The 23949-nt window shown below is 43.8% G+C and overlaps 1 protein-coding gene across 5 annotated transcripts in view; it reads left to right on the top strand.

Annotated features, from left to right (window-relative positions):
• GSE1 (Gse1 coiled-coil protein) overlaps positions 1 to 22672 on the top strand; it is a 347503-nt gene extending 324831 nt beyond the window's left edge. For 2 of the 5 annotated variants that reach the window (XM_042480729.1, XM_042480724.1), the window contains 13 exons: positions 3771 to 3958; positions 5485 to 5685; positions 6955 to 7200; positions 7305 to 7627; positions 9004 to 9331; positions 12509 to 13101; positions 15456 to 15568; positions 15920 to 16190; positions 16932 to 17039; positions 17946 to 18320; positions 19710 to 19988; positions 21570 to 21673; positions 21879 to 22672. In XM_042480729.1, the coding sequence (XP_042336663.1) occupies positions 3771 to 3958; positions 5485 to 5685; positions 6955 to 7200; positions 7305 to 7627; positions 9004 to 9331; positions 12509 to 13101; positions 15456 to 15568; positions 15920 to 16190; positions 16932 to 17039; positions 17946 to 18320; positions 19710 to 19988; positions 21570 to 21673; positions 21879 to 22013 (3264 nt within the window). In that variant the 3' untranslated portion in view covers positions 22014 to 22672. The remainder of the gene's footprint in view (positions 1 to 3770; positions 3959 to 5484; positions 5686 to 6954; positions 7201 to 7304; positions 7628 to 9003; positions 9332 to 12508; positions 13102 to 15455; positions 15569 to 15919; positions 16191 to 16931; positions 17040 to 17945; positions 18321 to 19709; positions 19989 to 21569; positions 21674 to 21878) is intronic. The other 3 variants (XM_042480725.1, XM_042480728.1, XM_042480726.1) reach the window with 3 other exon arrangements.
• Positions 22673 to 23949: the final 1277 nt, after the last annotated feature.

Genomic DNA, 23949 nt, shown 5'->3' with positions numbered 1-23949 from the left:
GTCAGTGTGGAAATTATTCCTTCACTTCTCCTAGTCCTCCTCTTGCCATTGCCGCTGTAATCTCCCAAAGAAGTATGCTGCTTCTCTGAGCTGATCCCTGGTTAGGTCCTCTTGTAGCAGTGACCAGCATACAGAAGAGTTGGGATGAAACACAGCAAAAGGTTCATGAAACCAGAACTCCCTGAAAAGCCTTGGTAGCTCAAAGCCGTCCCATTTGGAGAGAAAATAATGTCCCATCATACATGCAAACAGCACCTGAATCCCATCCATGGGGCAGTATCTTCTGGGCCTCAAAGAACTGTTTCTCACAATAAAGACACATTGCTTATTTAAGTGTGCGGATTCTGAAACTGGAATATGTGCATTATGCAAATAGACATAGTGTTTCCAAGATTCGTGTGAGCATGTGTCTCTGTGTGTCTACTTATAAGTAATTTGCCAAGCAAATTAGGAAATCAAAGAACATGGAAATTTGGAGTTTGGGTGGCTATAAGGGCAGTTTGTAAGAAGCAGTAGCAGCATCTCCACCCAGGTTTTTACATTTGTTGTTGTTGTGTGTTTTCGAGTCGTTTCCAGCTTATTGAAACCCAAAAGCAATCCTATCATGGGGTTTTATTGGAAAGATTTGAGCAGAGGAGGTTTGTCATTGCATTCCTCTTAGGAGGCTGAGAGAGTATGACTTGCGCAAGGTCCCCCAGTGGGTTTCCATAGCCGAGCGGGGATTTCAACCTTAGACTCTGGAGTCCTAGTCCAGTGTTCAAACCACTACACTACACTGGCTCACTTTATTGCCTGTCCTTTGTGTAGTCTCAGTATTTTCTTCAGCAAAGCATTGAGAGCTAGGAACCTTGTGGTTTCCATCCTGCCATCCAAAATGTGAGATTCTTAGGATATCCTGATCGGCACCAGATCCAGATTGAAAGGGAAGGCAGGAGTTGGGAGCTGGGTCTGTATTATTCTTGATTCTGACTCCTTTTAACATCCGTAAACTGTTTTTTTCTGCCTGGGCACACATCCAGGGTGCTGCTGAGCAGAAGCCCACCTCCTGCAGCTCCCTCAAAGCCATTAGGAGGTTTTTATCCTTTTAAAGGGGCCGGGGAGAGCTTTCAAGGGCCGCTTGGCTCCCCGCCAGGCAAAGTACGCATAAAACGGACCCCACTGACTTGTGGGCTCCGCAGAAGCTGCCACTGCCGGGATCTTAATAGCTCACATTGCCTGTGTGTGTGGCCTGCAAAAAGGTCAGCTTTTGGCTGCCTGGCCTGGATGTGGGAGCTTCTCAGAAGGGAAGTGGTTCACCAAATGGGATTTCCTTCCAGTTAGAAGCAAGAGGAGGAGCCCTGTCAGACATACATGCCCATTAGGCGGCTAGTAGTTGATCATTCAATATTGCCTTGGATGGAAAGAGGGGCAAGCGGATTGCTAAGTTCTCTTTTGTTCCCGTGCCCAGGGGATGTTTACCATGGCCGCTTTTTCTGGCCGTCGGGCAACACCTGCTCCACCCTTCTTATTGGACTTTCCCGACCTGTTAAAAGTCAATTGATGCTCCAAGCAGGGTTTTGTTAGCAGTCAGAGAAGGAACAAAGAAGCAGCAATTGGTCAGAGTGTCTGGGAGTCTGGGTTGTGACCTGCTCTCTTTGTTAAATGCCATGCCCACCTGTCTGGTTTCGAGGCATCTCCTTTGAAAAATGAAGCTCTGCCTCTGGAGCAATAGTCTTGCTTTTCTGGCCTGACTTTTCTGGAGTTTGTAGCTGTGTTGGTGTAGTTAAAAGATGACGTCTTTTAAGCCATGTGTGATGCTGCAGACGGTTTTGGGAGTTAACAAGCTGGTCTAAATCCGGCTCAGTCACACTTCTTCCATAGGCTTTTCAGCAATGGGGGAAGAGGTCTTGTTGCTTGTGCGCAACTGATCTGATGTCTCATTTTAATGGCTTACTTATTTTGACACTGATGTCAAACAAGGGGGTAGATTAATACCTGTATGGATTTAAATGAAGCATTATGAACAACCTTTGACATTACCGAGTTAAGAATAGGAAGCTAGGAAGCACCCTTTCCAAATGTGTCTTTTTGTTGTCTTTGGTTTTGGCAGAGAAATCTTTAGCCATATTGACATGTCCGCTCCTTGTAAACTGTCTCTGCTCTTTTGACGTCTTCCCTCTCCCCTTATTAAATGGAGCTAATATAAATGGGTAGCTGGATACCCAAACCTGATAGTCGCCTGCAAATGCCACAATTGGAGTGCAAGGCAGCTTCTGGACCTTCTGATCCCTTTGGGGGTGCCTTCATTTCTCTCCTGCTCTATTTCTGGTGGTTGCCCAGACAGCATCTGGTCTCTCTTGATCCCTGAAGGTGCTGGGAGCAGAGGCCACCGCACAAGGCCCCAAATGGATGCTACTGCCTCTATTCCCTTCTTTCTTCTTGTGTTGGTGTTGCCAGAATAGCAGTGACAGCAAAAGGCGAGCAGCTGCCTGCACAGCTGACGCCATGGTTGGCCTCTTCAGGAACCACTGGTCACAAACCAGTCTGCTCTGCCTCACTGGCAGTGCCAGTTTCCTAATGCCCTTTGCCGTTCTTTGTACATGCATCACTGTTGCCAGGATATCCAGCATGGCAGCTGAGCAGCTGCCATTCCAGCTGATGCCAGACTCACTCCAGGAATGACTGGCACAGAGTCTAGGTTTCAGGGGAGAAAATAGGGAGAGCTCCAGCTAGTCCAAATACAGGGCAGTCTCGCTCGGTACTGAATCCATATCTATGGCATATTGTAGAACCAGATCCAAAATACACGCCATAAGGAAAAGCTTGCTTAGATCCAAATCCCCTTTCTAATAATGATGGGCCAAATGCTGCTGGGAAGACCACAAGTAGGACATGTAAGCAAACTAACTACCTTGGCTTTAAAGCGTTAGCCCTCTCTTGATCCATGAATTTGTCTGATACTCTTAAAGCCATCTAAATCATACCTTGTGTCTGGAAATACCATGCATTAAGTATGTATTGTGTAGGAACTACTTACTTCTACCAAGTCCTGAATACAATGCTAATTTATTTCAGTGGGCAACATGTACTGAGCTCTAGTACAGGGGGGAAAGAAAAAAGATCTCTCTCTCCCCACACCATTTATGTATTCGTAAATGTCTTGCACGCTAACATGATACACATTTGCATGAAAAATACCTCTCTGCCGTCTTTCTGTTTGACTTTAACACAGATCAGATGTTGAGATAATAGACAGAGTGTCAGAGGTGATTTATGGCTTGCACATGCAAACACATTTGACAGCACAGTCCTTGTGCATGTTTCATGGAAGTCCCATTGCGTTCGGCTCCTTGCTGTATTTGATCAGAATTTGGATCCCACCCAGACCACAGATTGTTTCCGTGGCCTCAGATCAGCCCGTATTTCTCAAGTGGCAAACCCCATTAAGGAATAGTGGTTGGATATACGGAGGGTCAGCATAGTAAGGCTTGCAAAGTGCTTTGCCAGTTGAAAAAGGATAGAAGTGCTCTTTGGTTCACATTCCTGCCAGTCACACTAGGATTTTTGTGTGGTCTGTGTGATCTTGAAACCAGAAATCTGGGGAGCTGCCCAAGCCAGTCTCCGTTACCGAATTAATGAAAAGTGGATAAAGTTTCTCTTCCCTCAGCAGCAAGAAGTGTTGAACTTCTTTTGACCCAGGCACATCTGTGTGTGCTCTTTGTGTCCCCTTCTGTTTTCCCAGCGGACACTGCAGCGATATAATGGTTTTATCTGTTGCTTCTTCCTTTTAGCAAGAAGCTGGGTCGCGAAGCACCAGTGGAAACAGCAGCAGTAACAGGGACCGCCTGATCGCCGAGGCGCCATTGCCCCAGGAGAAAGCCAGCGGCCCAACGGTTCCTTCTCACTTGCTTGGGACGCCTTACTCCTTCGGGATCCCACCCAACTCCATTGTGCAGGACTCCCGCTTCCCACCTCTCAAGTAAGTGGGGCTGTGGAGGGTGTACGAGCGCAAGAGGGAATGGTGGGGTGTGTGTGTGTGCGCACTACAAGAACAGCTCCTTCCTCTCCAAAGTGCAAGTATCTTAGCAGTTAGTCTCTAGCCCACCCATGTCTTTGTTTTTATCTGAGTCATTCTGCCTAAGTGTATTCTGACCTTTGCAGAATAGTTCCTGAAATCCCTTTCCAATCACCGCGGTGTGATATCATTTTGCATGTAATAGATTGGAAGTTAGTTGGGAGAAAATAGTCTTAATTTCATACATTTGTCTTCTCATGTGTCACGTCACGCATCACGGAGTCTTACAAAGCTCTGGTGAGCTCCAGCCACTTCCCTGCAGTCCTCCAATTGTAGTTTCAACACTGCTGTAAGTTGCACTAGGACAGCAGGTTGTGATCACTATGCTGTGATCACTTGGGTGCAGGTAAGAAGCTTTACCCTCCCTCTGCAAGATTGCTGTTTTCCCACTGTTATGGGGTGGGAAGCAATCTTGATAAGGATAGCTGGGAAGCGAGATTTAATCCCACCACTGTGATCCCATTCTCTGATTTTAGCAAGTGAAGGGGGGAGTTTAAACACCCCATTTCTGTGTATTGAGGTGTATGTGGGTAGGAAATTGGTTTGTCTTATGTGACAACCCCAGCCTGACCTTGTATGTAGTTTCCAGGGCAAAAAGCTTGCCAATACCTGTTCTAGAGCTGCTGCTGTCCTGTCCCCAGCACACTATTATGTGTCTAAGTTACAATCATGCTATAACACATTGGAGTAGGACCATACAGCAAAGAATACAGTTTCATAGGAGGTTGTCAGAATGATGAGGCTATGTGTATGTGCATGTGAGTGAATGGGTCTTATTGGCATTGGACTTTTAAAGACTGTGGTTTATGCTGCCATTTTTCCTGGGGTTTAGCCATGTTCATCTGTTGCAGTAAAAACGGTAGAGTCTTGTGGGACCTTAAAAAGGCAACTGTCCTTCCCCCCTGTTCCCTGCCTGCATCTAGATGGGCACAGCTGGGCAAGACCTCTGCCCAGCTGTATTTGTATTTTGTGAGACTAGAATCACTTGTTCTAGTGTAAAGAGACACGAAGGCAGTCAGTCAGAATGGTTGCTGCAAATGGTCCAAACTACTTTCTCTCTCCCTTTGTCCCTTCTTTCCACTATTAGGTGTAGGGTGAGATAGGAGGGCCATTTTGATGGCTGCCTCAAACTTTGCAGCTCCCTCCCTGTCCTTCTGTCAGCAAGCGAAGACCTTTTTGTTCCAACAGTTTTAAAAGGCAGGGCCGAGGGTGCCATATTGTTTTGGACTGAGTTGTTTTTAATTCATCTTTTAAGTTGCATTTTATCCTTTTAAGCATAGGCTTAAATTGTGTTAATCCCATTTCAATGTTCACTTTTTGCTTGTTTTTAGCTATATAACATTTTTAAAGCTGCCAGCTGCCTTGAGTCCCATTTTTAGAAGAAAGGTAGGATATGAATAAATGTGATAATAATCATTCTTCCTGCTTAGCAGCCTCCAGCGGCCTGTCCACCACGTGGTGCCTCCCAGCGCAGTCACAGAAGACTACCTGCGCAGCTTCCGGCCCTATCATACAGCCGAGGAGCTTCGCATGTCCTCCCTGCCTCCCATTGCTCTGGATCCAGCCACTGCTGCCGCTTACTACCATCCCAGCTATCTCGCTCACCATCCTTTTCCTCACCCGGCCTTCAGGTAAGAGCCAGCCAGAGCCCACATGGGAAATCTTTGCCCATTCCACCTTTCCTACATGTGGAGACCAGGATTTGATTGAGGCTTTTGGGCAGTTACCCCGGCAGGTCCTTTGGAGCAAGTGCTAATAAACAGGTCTTGCCCACAATGGAGGCTTCTTTGAAGGCTTCAGCACAGCTGTAATAAAGCACAACAGGCAATCACTTAAAGCGGCAGCAGGACTTCGGATGTCAGGCTACTAATTTGTTCTCTGAATGAGGCCCTGTGGAGCAGTGCCTGCCTCGGCTCAGCTTCTGTTATGCCCTTGGCAGCAAGGCATGCTGTGCCCACGGAGAGCGGAGCTCTGACAACGGACGTGGAGCACAAACGTTTTTAAGAGAAGCTGTGGGGAACCAAAGAATCACCCTCCAGTTTTTCCTCTGTGACTGGCCTGCCATGTTTGCCATGCATGCAGAGCTGTATGCTTGGATTTTTATGACATTTGTTTGGGAATGTTCTGTACAACTGAACCCACTGACCCATTACTTGCGGTCATCTTTACATACTCCTCCATGTAGAGTGGCTGAGTGGCATTGACCAAGGATGCTTCAGTATGGGAATGTCTTCCTTGGGGCCACCACATTAACTGTTTTACGTACCGAGGCTTTGAACTACGGAAACAGTGACTTTCTACTTTGCCACTGTTTTTACTGCTTTTTCCCCTCCTGAAAGCCATAGGCCTGCCATTCACAGGTATACCTCAGTTAGCAAAGTAGATATGCCTATTTTTTTAACAGAAAATTTGGTACCAGAGGCAGAAAAACATGGGAAGAATAAGGATAGGTTCCTACACTACCAAAAAAGAAAGAAAAAAGGAAGAGCTGTTTGACATGTTTCAGCAAATTGTTTAGTTAAAATTAACCATATGCATGTGAGAAATGGAACCAGCCGCTCTGGTAAGCCTTGCAGAAGTAAATGAAAAACACGTTGAACCTTCTAAACACCACATCCAAAAAGCCCCCCCCCCCCCTTTCACCAGCTTCCACTTTTATTGGGGTTTTTCATTTTGGTGGCCAGACATGTGTTTTGTAAAAAGGAGCTTCATTGTCAGAGGCTTTCACTGAGGGTATGCCTGTATATTATTTAGGAGATTTTGACCTGTGATGCTGTTTCTGTACCTTTTGTGAAGCAGGAGACACAGTAAAAGTCCACCTCCTGATATTAGAATGCCCTGATAATATTCCTTCCTAGAGAGCCTCCTTACTCACCTAATCTATTTCATTTATTTGGCAGACTCGCTGATAGCTACATCGCTACAAAGGCTTATCATAGGCTTTCTCTTTCCAGGATGGATGATTCCTACTGCCTTTCAGCTCTACGCTCGCCTTTCTATCCAATTCCAAGCCCTGGCTCACTCCCGCCCCTTCATCCATCAGCCATGCACCTCCACTTGTCTGGAGTGAGGTATCCCACTGAACTGTCTCATTCGTCTCTCTCTGCGCTTCAATCCGAACGCATATCCAGTCTGACTGCAGAGAGGTATGAAATTTTCTTTTTAGAACATCTTGGCTATTGCAGGAAGGAGCTGAAGGTTCCCCCATTTTCAGGCTTACTCGAGCTCTGATTTTCTTTTGCTTCTTCAGGTTGCAGATGGATGAGGAGCTGCGGCAGCGGGAACGAGAGAAGGAACGAGAGCGGGAAGCTGATCGCGAACGAGAGAGGGAGCGGGAGAGGGAACGCGAGCGTGAAAAGGAGCTGGAACGAGAACGAGAAAAGGAGAGGGAAAGGGAGAGAGAGAGAGAGAGGGAGCTGGAAAGGCAGCGGGAAAGAGCCCGGGAAAAAGAGCAGAGCATTGTCAAAGCCATGGAAGGCCCCTTCCTACCAGTGTCAGAGTTGCACGCACTGAGGAGCCACCCACCGGAAGAACGTGTCAAACCATCTGAGCAGCTAACGCCAAACCGAGCAGGTGACCCAGAAGCTCTTTTCCTTTGGAAATTCAAAGGCAGCGGTCTATTTTGCCATGGGTATGATGACAAAGCCAACTGAACTCAGAGGCATAGTCATTAGAGTGTTAAGCAACTGGATCATTCGTGGGCTGCTATTCCACTGCGATACCTAGCTCTGTGAAGGTCACTCTTAGTAAAAGCGTCTGTGGGAAGGTTTTACATTCTAAGGTGCTTCCCACACATCAGTTCTTGCAACACTCATCCTTCTAATGCACTGTTGCTGTTGCATTCATGGCACACATTGTTCATAGTGTACTTGCAGAGCTAGTTGTTCAACACTACTGGTAGGTTCGTACCGTCTGCAGTCTGCACTCCCCTGGGTTTGCCCGTCAACTACAAAATCTGGTTGATTTGACATTAACATAATGTAAAGTACTCCCACCCACACAAAGCACAATTCTAGCCCCGAGGTGTTTGGAGAAACCTTTTTAAATGTATGGTCCTTTCTAGCAGACCAGCTGAGAGTTTTCAATGGCTTTCCTGCCTTATCCTTTGCACATCACTGCCATATCTGACCTCTTGGCTCTCTGGGCTATTGTCCTCTTCTCCATTCTTCCTCTTCTACAGAATGGTGCATTGTATTTGCCGTATTTGTCTACATGTATGAATTATGGAATCTGCATACTGAATGTGGCTTTTTGTGTTTATGTAGGGCTTTAGAAACTTGTTGTTTAGCATCAATACTTCTTCCAGGTTAGAAAGCAAATTAATATGACTCGTTCTATAGAATATCACTTTTCATTAAATTAGAGCATGCTTATGTCTGCACCTGGGGATTTACACAGATCTGCTGCTGGACATAGGTGCATTTTTCATGTGCCTCACATCTTCATGCATGGTGTATGGGGGCCCTGCAGACCCTAGACCATATTGTTGTTTTCAAAATTATATTATCTTCCCATAACAGTGTCAACACTCATAGGCACCAGAAGTTCTGGTGGCACAGTGGTTACATGCCTGTACTAGCTAACAGCCACTGTACTAACTGCAGCCACTAACTCACAAACCACAAGGTTGTCAGTTCAACACCAGCTACAGGCTTAGGGTCGACTCAGACTAGCACCCCTCTGAGGTTGCTAAAATGAGTACCCAGATTGTTGGGGGCAATTAGCTTACATTTTGTAAACCGCTTAGGGAGTGCTTAAGTGCACTGATAAGCAGTATAGAAATGTACTTGCTATTACTATTGCTATAGGTAACATTGTCCCCCAGTTATTCTTCCCCCTTCTTCAAACTGAACAGATGCATTATGATCTGACAGCAGCCTCCCAAAGCTAACTGAATACATCAGCTCTTTTGCCCATAAACATTTGGTTCTCTTTTTCCCCCCCTGCAGAGAAACCCAAGGATTCTTCTGCAATCCAGACACCCAAGCCAGTCCAGCATCCTTTGCACCAGTCATCTGCCTCGCACCATCCAGTGCCCAGCCTCATTTCCAACCACAGTCTCTTCCCTCTGCCTGGAAGCAGCACAGCCACGGCGCTCCTCATCCAACGCACCAATGAGGAAGAGAAGTGGTTGGCACGGCAGCGGCGGTTGCGGCAGGAGAAGGAGGACCGCCAGTCCCAAGTGTCAGAGTTCCGGCAACAAGTGCTGGAGCAGCATTTGGATATTGGGCGCCCACCTGGACAGATGGAAGTTGAGCACAGGCCAGAGAACCCCCGGTAAGACTTGCTTCTCAATGAGTAGATTGCTTTGCCTCTTTCCTAAGGCCATCCTCCTAGTAGCTAGGAGACTAGCTGTTGTCTGTCCCTCTCCAGATTGTCAGGATGAGGAGATCTGAAAACATTCAAGTCCTGATCCAGGTTGAGGTGGGTTCTTTATAGGGAGAGAGCTCAGCTGGATTGGTGCCTCACTAGGATAAATGAGACCCAGGACCTTCCTCTGGCTCCATTCTGTGTGGGTTTCAGCAGGCACAAACTAATGCCATCTGACAGCTGCTTGGAAGCTTGGGCAGCATGAGCATCATGGCCTCTATCCAACCGACGGTCACCAGGTGCCACTGAGACAGTTGTCACTAATTGGTGCCATCTTTGGCAGATGGAGGGAGCAGGGCCTGGGCCTGGGAGACGGCTGTCTGTGAATGGGTTAGTCTTTCTGGCAGTGCATCTTCCTGGCCTTCAGTGTGCAGTCCAGGCAGAGGCAGAAGAGTCCAAGGTTGGCTTTTAGAGCCTTACTGTCTGCTTGGCCAAAAGCAAGATGATTGCTCTTGAACACAACACGAGTCTCTCCAGCCACAGTAGAGCATGTTTTTGACTACAGACTAGCTTAGGCTTCAGTCTCAGAGTGAGAGCTTTCTGCTAGCCCACCTCTCCTTTGTTGTCCTGGGCAATGTGTGAAAAGCTTTACAGGGCCAGAGAGTAAAAGCCAAAGCATTTGCACAGAAAGACCGTCTCTGTCAGTGCCTGCTTCCATGCTGCTTGTGCCTCTGGGTGGATGGATATCTCTTTTCTTGCTCTGATGCCAAGGACTCACTTAAGCACCACTGACTCAGCTCATCCCTTTGGCTCTGCTGCTGGCTCCCATTGTTGGTTTTGGGTATCAAGGGGATTAGAGGAGCTAATCAGGTCTAAGGAGGAATGGATGGCTGGTGTGTATGGCAGTGTCAAATGCTCATTTCATCATCCTCGTGCACAGCTGTGCGCTCTAGAACAAGGTCACCTCTAATGCCTACATCAAGAAGGGCCTTGGGCTGTTTGCTCAAAAAGCCACAATCCGGTAGCCACTAAGCCATTGTGCCTGGATAACAGATGTGCGTGCGACAGAAGCTACAACTGTAGCCAAATAGTGAAAGGGCCAGTATTGATCAACAGAGCCATTGTTTCATTCTTGCCGGTTAATTTCAATGTTTCCCCACCCCTCCATCCTGACCTTTTAGGATGTTGTATTTTTGGACAGACAAGCTTTTAAGCCTGTTTGTGAGCTTTATGGGTACTTCTTCTTTTTGCTTAATGATTCTTAAATGCCTTGCTCTGGTGAATTGTTTTGTAATTTTTGGATACCACTTAGAATGCTCCTTTGATAGAAAAGAAGCTCTATGGGGGTGCTTAGCAAATATAAATAGATAAATATTTGTGGAAATTAGCCAAGCTGATATTTTTAAATGCTGTCCCCTGCAAACAGTTATTCCAGAGACTGCCACAGCTCCAGAGCAGCCACATTACAGATCAAGGGAGTAATCTGCACTTGATGCTCCATTGCACAAAGCCCCAGTGCTCTGGAGTGGAAAACTGTTAAATGCACAGCTTCAGCACATGCAATATTTATCCTGCTAACAGTTTTAGTCTTTTTTACTAGTTATTTAAAAAGGATTTCATGGTGTCGTTCCCCTTGTGCCACTAGAGTGTAAGGCACTTTCTTGAATGTTTTGTTCGTTTTGAGCCTATCCAGAAGTCCTGAGTGTTTGTAACTAACTAAAAGTGAATAGGTATAGAAGGGCGCAGTTAGTGCTTCTATCATTGGTTGGATCATAGTTGGTTGCCTTTCCGGGGTAAAACCACTCTCTAGGCAGCTCACCATAACACCGAAACATTATATAATGAAATGATTATGAGAGATCGTTCATTATCAAGTTTATTAAATATGGTCGAAATAATATTGTCAGAATTTAGATAGTCATAGAAGCATTTCACTTGTCCAAAACAACATTAACACACTGCATTTTGTGTGTGTGTGTGTACCTTCACCTGTTGACTTATGGGAACTCCATGAATTTCACCGGGTTTTCTTAGGCATGAAATTCTAAAGAGGTTTTGCCATTTCCTTCCTCTGTAATATAGCCTGAAGCACTGAGTATTTGTTGGGAGTTTTTTACATAGAAGGGCCAAATCCTGTCAAGGATTAATGAGAATTATAAATTAACGAATACATAGAAGAGTAATATAGAACGTAGACATAAAGAAGGTTTGATAGGTGTGGTTTCCATCACTTTGCTGCATTAATTCTAAATACCACTAGATGTCACTTCAGTTCCAGATCCCAACAAGCGCAAATGTGCGTATGTGTCCTGGATGCGCTCCCTCCAGTGGACATGAAAAAAATAGCCAGTTCCATGGCCAGCAGCTTGTAATGGGTTGAGTGTTGGACTAGGACACTTAGAGAGCAGGGTTCGAATCCTCCCTCGGACATGGAAACCCTCCGGGTGACCTTGAGCAAATCACATTCTCTCAGCGTCATAGGAAGGCAAAGGCACACCCCTTCACAAAGCTTACCAAGGAAACCCCATGATAGGTTCACTTTAGGGTCATCATTAGTAAGAAATGACTTGAAGGAACACCATAACAAGCACAAGCTTTGCTAAGTTGGAGTAAAAGGTGGGCTGTATCACAACAAAGAAACTTAGATGTGAGAATCATTGGTATGTCTTGGCATATGACACTGCAGACTAAGGTTCAATTCCCCGCTTGGTCGTGGAAACCCACTATGTGACCTTTGGTAAGTCATATGCTCTCAGTCTCAGGGGAAGGCAATGTTAAACCTCTGAACCCCTGTGATAGGGTCACCATAAGTCGGAAATGACTTGAAGGCACACAACAAATATATATAAAAACCCTAAATGAAACTATGATTGCTATTGGGCAGTGACTTGATTTTTGAGGGTTTTTCCCCTGCATAATGACACCAAAGGCACTTCATCTCTCTCTCTCTCACACACACACACACACACACACACACACACCTTAGAAAATAGTAGTAATCAGCACTACCCCTTAATCATCGATTTATGGAGAACTTCCACAGAGTCCTCTCTTACATAGCAAGATTAGAGAATGCCCTGGGAGGGCACTGTAGGACTGCTCTTGGGCTCTGTGTTAACCATTATACTTCCATCTTTCCTGCAGATTGGGACCAAACCGCCCTGAACCAAGTAGCCGAGACCAGCCACAGCATTTTGGAGGGCCGCCTCCTCTCATCTCTCCTAAGCCACAGCACCATCCTGTCCCCACTTCCCTCTGGAACCCTGTCTCCTTGATGGACAACAACACTGAACCCAGAAGGGTACAAGAAAGCCACCCTCTCCAAAGCCATGCCAGCCAGTATGAGCCCAGCCGGCAAGCCATCCCCCTTGTGAAAGTAGAACGGGTATATTGTCCGGAGAAAGTAGAGGAAGGGGCCAGGAAAAGAGAAGCCTTGGACAAGTATCAGCCAGCCAGAGAGCCTGGAGGTTCAGAGCATGGAGCCTTTCCCCATGGGCCCTTCTTAGCAGAACTGGAGAAGTCCACACAGACCATTTTGAACCAGCAAAGGGTGTCCCTCTCACAAACTGGACAGTTAGTTGACACCTTGAACAGTAAACCTGGCTCACCTTATAGGCATCCATTACCCCGGGGCCATGACCCTATGTATGTTTACGACGAATTCTTGCAACAGCACCGCAAACTGGTCAGCAAACTGGACCTGGAGGAGAAAAGACGGAGGGAAGCCCAAGAGAAAGGTCAGTCCATAGGTTCTTTCTTGAAGGGGCTACAATATCTCTGCCACCGTGGAGATGATTTTTCAGAAAGGAAAGGGTTAAATGGAGCTTTCAAAGAATGGGACCTTTAGTCATCTTATGCTGTCTCCTCTATACCAAAAAAAAGGGAGGGAAAGTGAGTGAGGAAGTGATGGAAAGTGTTTGGAGGTGTCAAGGTGTAGGCTGCTCTTGCTTGTCTTAAGTGAGATCATAGCAGCAGAAGGTTCCTGTGGTTTGTTTTCTGCTGTGGATTTTGTGTGAGAAGCCTGTGTGTATATAGTGTGTGTGTGTGTGTGTGTGTGAGAGAGAGAGAGAGAGAGAGTGCTCAGTGGGGCAGCTCATAGGCAGTATGTACTTTGATTGGAACTTACTAGCCTCTAAATGCCATCCATACTTTCAGCTCTGGATTCAGCATGTTTGTTTTAAAGGAATTGTTCATGATGTATATGTGTTGTCTACCCATATACATGCACATTTGCTTCATAAAGCTATGCAGTTTGACACATTTTAAATGAACCCAAAGAAATCCCTAAAACAAGTGTCGGGCAACCTTCTTCCCTTCCTCCAGCTCAGGTCTTTCAGTTCCCCTGAAAGGCTTCTGGCACCTATAAAATAGCAACTTCTGGCCCTCTGAATCTTGCACCAACCATGGTGCTAGACCCCTGCTGGCATTTGGATCCCATTGTCTGATGACTGGAAAAGGCACCCTCCTAAATTGTCCTGATGGAAGAGCTTTGAGGATCAAATGCTGAGGAGGCTGCAGGATGCCCCCTCATATTCTGGTAGGATTCTGCCAAGGCAGAATGAGTTGTTTTATCACACACCCTTGTTATAGCACTACGTTCCACTTTAACTGTCATGGTAACATCCTGGGATTTGCATGCAATAGTATATCCAAGTGTGTCTGTGTTTATGCGTAATAGTGTAGTGTGATAAGTAGCTGAAGTGCACTAAGAGTGATCTTCAGTCACTGGGAACTAAATTTTACCCCTTGATTTACATGAAAGCCTTCTCAAGGAAGTTGCCTAGTTTCCCCAGTGTTAAAACACAAGACTTGCTTGTCTAATGCCTCGTAAATGTGAAATTAGTGGAAAGTAGCCTTTGAGTTTTTATCAAAGCCCTAATAGATGAGGGTCACATTGCTGTCAGGAAACTAATTGCCCCTTACAACAGAACAGGCAGCCTCACTCGCTCGCTCTCCCTACTGAGTTTGCAAATCGCTGTGAATACCCAGTCCATGCTGCTCTGTAAATCCTGCCTCCAAGACAGGCCCAATTAATAAATGATGAACCGAGACTAATAAAGCAGCTTTAAATATTAATCTGGAATGTACAACCAAAGTGGGATTAGCGAAAAAAGAGGCAAGCAAAGCACTTGGTTGTGAAGGTGAGGCAGTTTGGATACATGGGCTGCAAAGCATTCGTTGTGTGTTGTTATGCACAGCCTTCTGTTGGTGGCTGTCCATGACTTGTTGGGTTCCAACGAGGCTTGTTTTGTCCTGAACATACCTCTTTCTCTTGTGCTTGCTCCATTAACCTTTTTGCTCCACCAAGCCAGTTAGCTATACAGTTGGTTGATGTGCTATTGAAAGCATGAACCAATCCTGTGCAACTGGAGAATATATCAGGTTGTTATAGTGATGCTCCTGTGTTGAGGAGTGTGAAAGGACTGCATCTCAAAGTTTGGCATGGCAGCCAACTCAGTACACTAAGGAACCTAGGCCTGTTAGTAGCCCTCCTCATTCATCTGCTTGGTTGCCACATGCACAAGAAAAGAGGCAGCCTGATCTCTTGCTGGAGGCTCAGAATATAACTCCAGCCACTGTCTCCTTTTATAGGCAAAGTAGCTTTACAGCTAAGGGACCACAACACAGTTATGTGAGTTGTAGCTGGCTATTGCCTGGCATCCCCTTTCCATTATTGTCTTATGGTTAAGTTTATTCCTGCTTTGCATAATTTCTTCTTTGCTAGATTTGAGTATTCCTCGGCAGGGTACACACAAGTTAAGTCAGATTCTGTGCCTGTTTTTCCTCCCCAGATACATACCTCCAGAGCAGGCTGCTATCTTTCCTGATATAATAGCCCCAGTGGATGTGGTCTACTGCCCTTGCTGGCATGGTGTCTGGGTTTGCCTTTGCTCTTCTATGAATGTCGTACAGCGATGGCAATTCATTCAGCTGTTCTTGAGAAAAACTCAGCAGGCAGCAAACAGTTCTTGTAGTAGGGTTTATCTATGTTCTGCCATAGGGTAGATCAAAATAAGCTAAAAGAAAGAGAGCTGCTTGGAGCGCATTCTGTTAGCGGCTTTATATTTGTCTTTCTGTTTTATGGACACAGGTTACTATTATGATCTCGATGATTCCTACGATGAGAGCGATGAAGAGGAAGTACGAGCCCACCTGCGTTGTGTTGCAGAGCAGCCACCTCTGAAGTTAGACACCTCCTCTGAAGTAAGTCCTTGTTCTTATTTCATGTGGAAAGTTGTACCTGCATGGCCTTCAGCAAGTACCTCTTGTGAACCTCGGGGCCAAAAATATCGCCTCCCTAGGACAAGCCATTAACATCTACCTCATTTCCTATCCAGCAGATAAGTTTGTATAGTGGAAGGAACTGGACAGCTAGGAATTTCTCTTAAAGAGATGCTAGAAAGTATAATGGTTTTCTTTGTGAATGATGAAATATTTCTGTGGCTCCCCCCACGCAACAAAAATATGTCTCTTAAGAAAATTAGATCTGGTTGTAGAATTACTTCAGTAAAAGAAAAGTCTTTCCTTCTTTCATTCATTATAATCTTTCTCCAGAAACTGGAGTTCTTGCAGCTTTTTGGACTGACCACCCAGCAACAGAAGGAGGAGCTGCTGACCCAGAAACGGAGGAAAAGGCGGAGGATGTTGCGAGAGAGAAGTCCTTCCCCACCAACGGTCCAGAATAAACGCCGGACGCCTTCGCCACGGTTTGTGCTCTCGACACGTTATAGCCCTGATGAAATGAACAAGAGTCCCAACTTTGAGGAGAAAAAGCGATTTCTCACCGCCTTCAACTTAACTCACATCACTGCGGAGAAAAGGAAAGGTATGCATTGGTCTTAAGGCAATGGTAGTCTCTATTATAATCTGTGTTCTGTAACTTTATGCCTACTGAGTAGAGGTGCTAAGAAACCCTGTCAGTGAACTGAAAAGATGTGTAATGGGGCACTGGCAAAAGTATCTTGAAAAGCGTCAGTGTCCATTAGCATTCATTGTAGGTTGATCCCAAAGAACAAGTTATTTTGCTGGCTCCCATATGCACTAATGCCCAACAGCCCCTCACTAAATGCAGATGTTGCAGAACCGTTCAATTCTGTTTCCTACAGGCATAGATCCACTTAGGAAGTCCTCAACTGAATTCTGGCCATGAATTAGAAATTTAGGTAGCCATGAAAAGAGACTTTTCCTGCTGGGATTGGTGTAGTGCTGTGATGAAGAGCATGAATTATGAGCCAGCAAATTATTTGTCAAGGCTTTTGTTTAAACCATGAAGTCCATCAGCAGGTCAATCAAGCAATCCTTTCTGTTTGCAGTTGTAATGTTAAGACAACAATACTATATTTTTTTACTTACTATGATAAGGTAATTTATGTGCTTTGATAAACTTTTTTATAAGCACTGAATTAGTATAAGGTATTAGAATTGCTGGTCAAAGAGTTCAGAGCAAGTGAAAACTAACACACCCTGGAACGGAGAGATCATCTTTCCCAAGCTCGGTGAATAGTTGCCTTTTCTCATTTGACTGTTGAGTAAAGTCTGCTTCGTGCTCTTCCTTCCCATCTTGTAGATAAAGAGAAGCTCGTGGAGATGTTCCATGCCATGAAACAAAAAAGTGCCTCTGTGGCAGTATCAATGAAAAGCTCCCCACGGGACAGTCCTAGCGTTGTTCAAGCTGGTAAGTGCCTGTAAATGGGATTGCTGCATTTGGTTAAGGCTTCTTGAGGCTGCAAAATGTCCCTGGTAGACTTGTTTATCCTCAGTCTGTGACTGTGACTCCTTACTAATATATAACAGGTTGAGTCTTCCTTACTTGAAATACTCGGGACCAGAAGTATTTGGGATTTCAGGTAGGGGGTTGGATTTTGGAATATTTGTGTATACATAGTGAAATATCTTGAACGCTCATTTATGTTTTGTACACACCTTATACACATGGCCTAAAGGTAATTTTATACATCACATTTTTTAATACTTTTGTGCATGAACCAAAGTTTGTGTACTGTGAACAATCAGAAAGCAAAGGTGTCACTAACTCAGCCACCCATGTGGATAGTTTTGGATTTTGTAGTATCTTGGATTTTGGAATTCCGGATAACAGAGAGTCAACCGGTTTTGCAGGATTGTGCGCATGCCTTTTGGGTGGCATCTGTTAGCATACCATCTCAAATTGTCATTTATCTTTGCACAGACAAGCAGACTTTCTCTGCTTGAGCAAGCCATTTTCCTCCTGCTCAAGGATAAACCTACATCAAGGTAGATGTTTTAGTTGTTTCTTGGAAGACAGCAGCAAAAGGGTATCGTGTTGGCTATGTATAAATGCAGATTTCGACAAAGCCATTTTAAGAGATCTTTTAAATATGCATGTTAGAATTTTAGGGAGCAGCGGAATTTTTTCAACTATGCATTTCAGTTGGAGTCACATTTCTTATTGCACCAGTCATTCCATAAAGTACTAGATAGCAGTATGTATATATATATAATCCCAGATATTTGTGCTTAGCTATGCATCTCTCAACAAAGCAAGTTTCCATTCAGAAGTACTACTTAGTTGTCCTATGTTGTCATTTGTTTTTTCTCAAAGAGCCCCAAGTACAACCAACCACAGCAGAGTCCGATAAACCAAGCAGCATTGCTGCTCCTTCTCTGCCAGATGCCCCGAAGACCGCTGAGCCCTGCAGAATGGAACAGTTGCGGCCGCACGAGTTTCCAAGAGCCAAGGAGCCTATTCCTGCCTCTGTTGAGAAGCCCAAGTTGAGTGATGGCCACACAGCCAAGAAAAGCCTAAGCATCCTCAACTACGTCCGAAGCTCTTTGCCGAAGGACGTCCCTGTGCCACTGTCACACAGTATGAATGGGAAGAACAAGCCATGGGAACCCTTCATAGCTGAGGAGTTTGCACATCAGTTCCACGAGTCTGTGTTGCAGTCCACACAGAAAGCATTGCAGAAACACAAAGGTAATGAAAATGCAAGCAGCAAAAACTGAGGCAGGAATGTGTATGGATATAGACTTGAGGAGGAAAACTCAAGGGAGCTTAAAGGCTTAATTTCTGTGTCGAAAGATACATTTGGGCAGGCCAACGTCTGCTTGCTTAGCTCTACTATTCAAGCAAACCAACTTTCATTTTAAACAAGCAAAGTCGCACAAATTGGCTTAGCTCATTTGAGAACAGAAAATTTTCTTCACATTCCAGATTCATTACTAGAAAGTACCCCTGCAAAGACGTTTCTTGAAATAAAAGTTCAATTTAAAAAGTCTGTTATAGACAGGATCAGCTGCCTGGTTCAGGTTCCAGTCACTTTCGTAACTGAAAAAGAAAAAGTGGTCTTAATTCCTGTTTAGTTTTGACTGGAATAGACCTGTTGAATCAATGGGATTTTCCCATCTGCTAACTCATCATTCAATGATTGATTAAATGGGTCTCTTCTCACTGGGATTAACTGACAGGATGCCAGCCCCAAAAAACATTTTACAGATGGTTAATATTATCAGTAATGTCATTTCCTCCTATTGGAGCATCTTAAACCATTTTCAGTAGGTGGTGATAACTCCACAAAGGGTATTGGAAACAAAACACATTTTGTGATGCTTGTTCATTTCCATAGACAGGATGCAGAATAATCAAATTGCAAGTATAGGCATGTAGCTGTTGTTTTTAGGAAATACCATTTAAAAAGTAAGGCAGCCTATAAGAGCAGCCAGTTTTATTGTGGAAGGTTCGGGCCGTGAAAAAATTGACTGACTGGCTGCGGGAAAATAGTTGAGCAAACATTACCTAAAACTGTTGATATCCTTTTAGGTAGTCCAATTTTAATAGTGGTGGCGGCATGTTTTGTAGATACATGATTGGAAATTAGCTGGCTGTTGGGATTGCCCCCAAGTTTTGTGATCTTGCAAAGTGTTTTTCTTCCATCTCATCTGTCCATTCCACATGCACCTCATACAAACGCTCTCTCCCACCTTTATTCTTTGCTCTTTTCATGAGTCCTCCTGTCTGTAGCTTCTTCTGAGTAAGACTTGGAATTGCGGTTGGTTGGTGCATGTTGCAGGAATAGCTGAATACAGTATTAGTTATCTTGAGAGTTTTGTCCTAAACAATTTAACTGCTACTGCAGGTGTATATACGAGTATGGTTTTAAAGTTAGGATGTTTGGACAAGCCATACCCAAGATGTGTAAGTGGCAAAGAATGTTACACCTCAGCCATCTTACCAAGCTTGTGGATTCACATTTGTATTCTGAAGTGAGGGCACAGCTGGTCTCAATGTATACATTGATCAAAACAATGGCTGAAAGGACATGTGATCTACTGTATGTGTTTTACCTCTTGCGTGTTTGGCTTCTAGGTAACGCAATGGTGCACTCAGCAGAGCAGAACCATAAAGTTGATGCCTCCATCCATTATAACATTCCGGAACTGCAGACCTCGAACTGGGTGTCTCTGCCACAACAGAATGGCCAGAAAGATTCCCAGCATAAGGGCTTCAACCCTCTAGAAAATGACAAGGCGTCCGATTCAGAAGACGACAACGAGGAGGAAGAGGAGGAGGAAGAGGAAGAGCACCCCAGACCCAAATGGCATGGGATCGAAGCAATCTTTGAGGCTTACCATGAACATATAGAAGGTAAGGAGATCTCTGCTGTTTTTCAGTGATGCAGAACAGCTGTGGAGTACCTAGTTACCGGTATTCTCATTTGCCTCCTCCATAGAAAGACACCAGTTTTTGAACAGGAATTATGTGTTAGTTATACTTTTTTAAAAATAAAATTTATTCAAAATATATCATACAAAATCTTGCAGTCAATAAGACAATGGTATAAAGAATTTCAAATCATTGAAAATCCTTCCTTATTGAAATTAATAAGGTATTCCTTATTAAGGTTTTACATAATCCAAATTATTTAAAATAAATCTGACCATAGAGAAAAGTGGCCAGATGGAGGAGAAACGGATATAAAATTTGTATTAATATAATCTATAAGGAGAGACCATTTTTCCTGAAAGGTCTTTGATTTTGTTGTTTTGAGTTATATTTCATATTTTCTGATAATTTCCCCATAAGCCATAAACACTTTCACTGCTGGGAAACATATTAAGGAGTAGCGATGTTAGTCATCCAGCAAAATACAACAAAATACACAGTACACAATACAACAATACCTTTATTGGCCAACCAAAATGTGCACAATACATCATATGCAAGCTTTCAAAGCTTCACTGGGTTCTTCATCAGGAAAAGATGCTTAAAAGTATTACTATAATTGTTTATTTATATAGTGCCATCTATGTACATGGTGCTTTACAAACATTTACAAAATAAAACATTTAGAACTGTTCAATAACAAACATAATGAGAGAGAAAAAATCCACACACAAACAATGCAAAATAAAATGAAATAAGCAATACAAATAATTGAATACAGTAAAGATATAAAAGATTTTAAAAAATCATACAGGAGAAGAAAGGTGAGGCAGTTAAGAGTCGCAGGCCTAGATTTTGTCAAATAAGATAATGTATTCTAGGAGTTGCTCCCACTATTGATAAACTCTGAATCCTGATTCGGGGTATATGCCCCTAGTTCCCACCGGAAATCGATTCAGTTTGATAGAATATATGATTCATATGAATATGACTGATGATAGAATATGTGATTGGTTGATAGAATATGTGATTGATTGATAGAATATGTGATTGATTGATTGATTGATAGAATATATGATTAATCGGTAGAAAATGTGATCGATAGAATATGTGATGGTTTGATTTTGTAATCACTTGCAGGGCAAGTAGTTGCAAAACCAATCAATTGAAAATTCTATTTTTTTAAAATTGTCCTCCCCTCCGTCGCCCAGTGATTTCCTTCCTTCCTTCCCTGTTTGCCTCCCCCATTGCCTGCTCACTGTCCCCAGCCTTGGCTCTCTCCCCCCATCAGCTTGTGTTCCATCGCCGGATTCCCCCATTTCCAGCTTGAAGCGGCGCAAATGGGGGTGGAAAAAACAACACCACCAATTTAGCTTTTTATAAAAGCCTAGCAGGCCATTTGTGAATACAGTACCTGAAGTGCAAATGCATTACTCAGGATAACCAGTGCTATTCAAAATGTAAACATCAATTTGTTAGCAGCTGAATAGTCTTCTAGAAAACTGGCCTGGTCTAGAGGCACTGGGTTGGATGACTGATTTAATAATCCAAATTTGATTGCAGAGCAAAACCTGGAACAGCAGGTGCTGCAAACCCAGTGCCGACGCTTGGAGACCCAGCACTACAATCTCAGTCTGACTGCAGAACGGCTGTCTCATACCATGACGGTGAGTATGGGCATGGATGGAGGCAATATCCACAGGGGTTGCCAAAGAAAAGTAAGCACTTTTGGCTAATTGTCGAAGGTAGGTAACTTGCTATATTTCATTTACTGTCCTGTGACCAGCTTAGGTTCTGAAATACTGAGACTTTTTTCTTTTTGCATTTAAATTAAACGTAAATTAATGTCTCAACATTTCTCTTCTTTTGCAGGAACTAAGGAACCAGAAGCAGAAAGTTGTCGCTGAAAGGGAACGACTTCAGGCCGAACTAGATCACTTGAGAAAGTGCCTTGCGTTACCTGCAATGCAGTGGTCTAGAAGTTATTTCAAGGGGTATCCCAGGTGACACTCCCTTGCACTAGGCCGAACATATAGTATAGAAATAATAATCTATTTTATTACCAGGAATATTTAATATTTTTCACTGGGAGGTTTGAAGTTTAAAAATAAAAGAAAGAGAATGTGCCATGCATGAAGCAAAGGATTGTGGGGATCCAGGAAAACCCAAAACCCATCTTTTGAAAAGATGCAACCGAATCTTTTAAAACTCTGCGAATATCCCATTTAGAAGACCTCTAGTTTTGGTTAAAAATTTGAAAGGTTGTTTTCCTTCTACTTCCTCTCCTGCTGCCTTTTTTTAATTGTATTTTAATCCAGAGGTTCCACCAATGACACTAACATCCATCTCCCTTGAAGGGGCTGGAATCATCTCTGCACCAACCTTCCTTTTTGTTGCCATATTAGTTCAACTGCCGTCCTTCGGGATCTATCAGTTTCCTTTGTCCTGCAATACACTGTTTCACAATCCGAGAGGACTCCAGGTACACATCATTTTTTGTTTTGGTTAGAATGAACTGGATATTTTGGATACAGAAATAATTATTTGCAGATTAATAGCCCTAGCAGAAGAAAACGCAGCTTCCAAACTTGACTTCCCAGGCATTTATCAGCTTTTTTGCTGGAAATGCACTTCACACACACACACAATAAAAGTGAATAAACAAACTGAAGGTACCTTTTTCTTACTGGGGAGGGGAGGATGTACAGAACAGCGCTATATACCTACAATACACACCGATTATGTACCCCAGTGGGTAGTTTTCATACAAAGATTTTGCAATTAAAAAGAGTTGGAAAAAAAAGGTGCTTCAGCCTTGTACTGTGTATATATTTAAAATGTTTTGTATGTTTTTATTACTTTAATTATTGTTATAAAAAAGCTTGCCATTTTCAATATGTTTCTGCTTTTCTTTTTCTTTTCTTTTTTGGCAAAAAAGATAGCTTGCTTTTAGTGTTTGTACTGCTGCTGGTCAGGACATGAAAAAAGAAATTATTGAAGTGTTTTTAAAAAAGAATTTTAAAGAAAAAGCTTTCCACTGGGGCACCTGCCATCTATCACTTCTAGGCATTTTGCAATGTGTAGCACCAGTTACCGATAACAGTAAATCCTCTTGTACAAAACAAAAACACAGGTTTCTCTCCCCTGTCTTTCTTTCTTTTCTCCCCCCCCCTTTCCTGCCTCATTCCCTACTTTTGCAACTTGGAATACTGGATGTCATATGGTCAGCTGCTACTAAGAGAACCAAGCTCTCCATGTAAAGTTTTAGGAACAAAACTGATCTATAGTGGACAAAACGTGCTATTTCTGCATTCTGCCACCACCATTTAAAATCACAGCACTAGGAGCATCCTTTCTAAATGAAAAGAGCAGTTCAAAAATGGAAAAAGGCTTGTGCAAAGGTGGGGGGGAAATCTCATGTATGCCTGAAGCTAGCTGTCTCTGACCTGCTTCTCTCATGTCTGCCCGCCTGCCCACCAGCATGGAAGCCTTTTCTGGCATGGTGCAGTCCCACTCTGCAAGGGCACATGTGTGATGAGGACAACCATGTGTACATAATACGTAATTCTTTCCAATCTGATCAGCACTCGGTGCTAACTGCACAGCATGCAGTTTGTCTGCCTCTATTTATCACACTATTCATATGTGCCCTCCTGCAGTCAGACATCACCTATGCTGAAAACAGGTTCTATGCACCTCAGCCCATCTGAGGAGGATTTTAGCATTGTATCCATCCAGGCTTGTTTTTTGTGGGCGTTCAACATCAAGAACAAAGACCTTACATAACTTTTGAATAGGTGCCTCTTGTCATCTTTGCATTCCAGTCAAATTAACACTTTTCTGTCCTCATTTAAGTACTTACCTAGTTGGATTTTAAGGGAATTTGTTCATGCAGATTTCTTCAAAACAACTTCCCAATAAGCAATTTTGCTGTTCGTTCCAA

This window comes from Sceloporus undulatus, chromosome 8 (assembly GCF_019175285.1).
Source record: "Sceloporus undulatus isolate JIND9_A2432 ecotype Alabama chromosome 8, SceUnd_v1.1, whole genome shotgun sequence".
In the NCBI taxonomy this organism is placed as follows: Eukaryota; Metazoa; Chordata; class Lepidosauria; order Squamata; family Phrynosomatidae; genus Sceloporus; species Sceloporus undulatus.
This window is presented reverse-complemented; position numbering and strand designations above follow the sequence as displayed.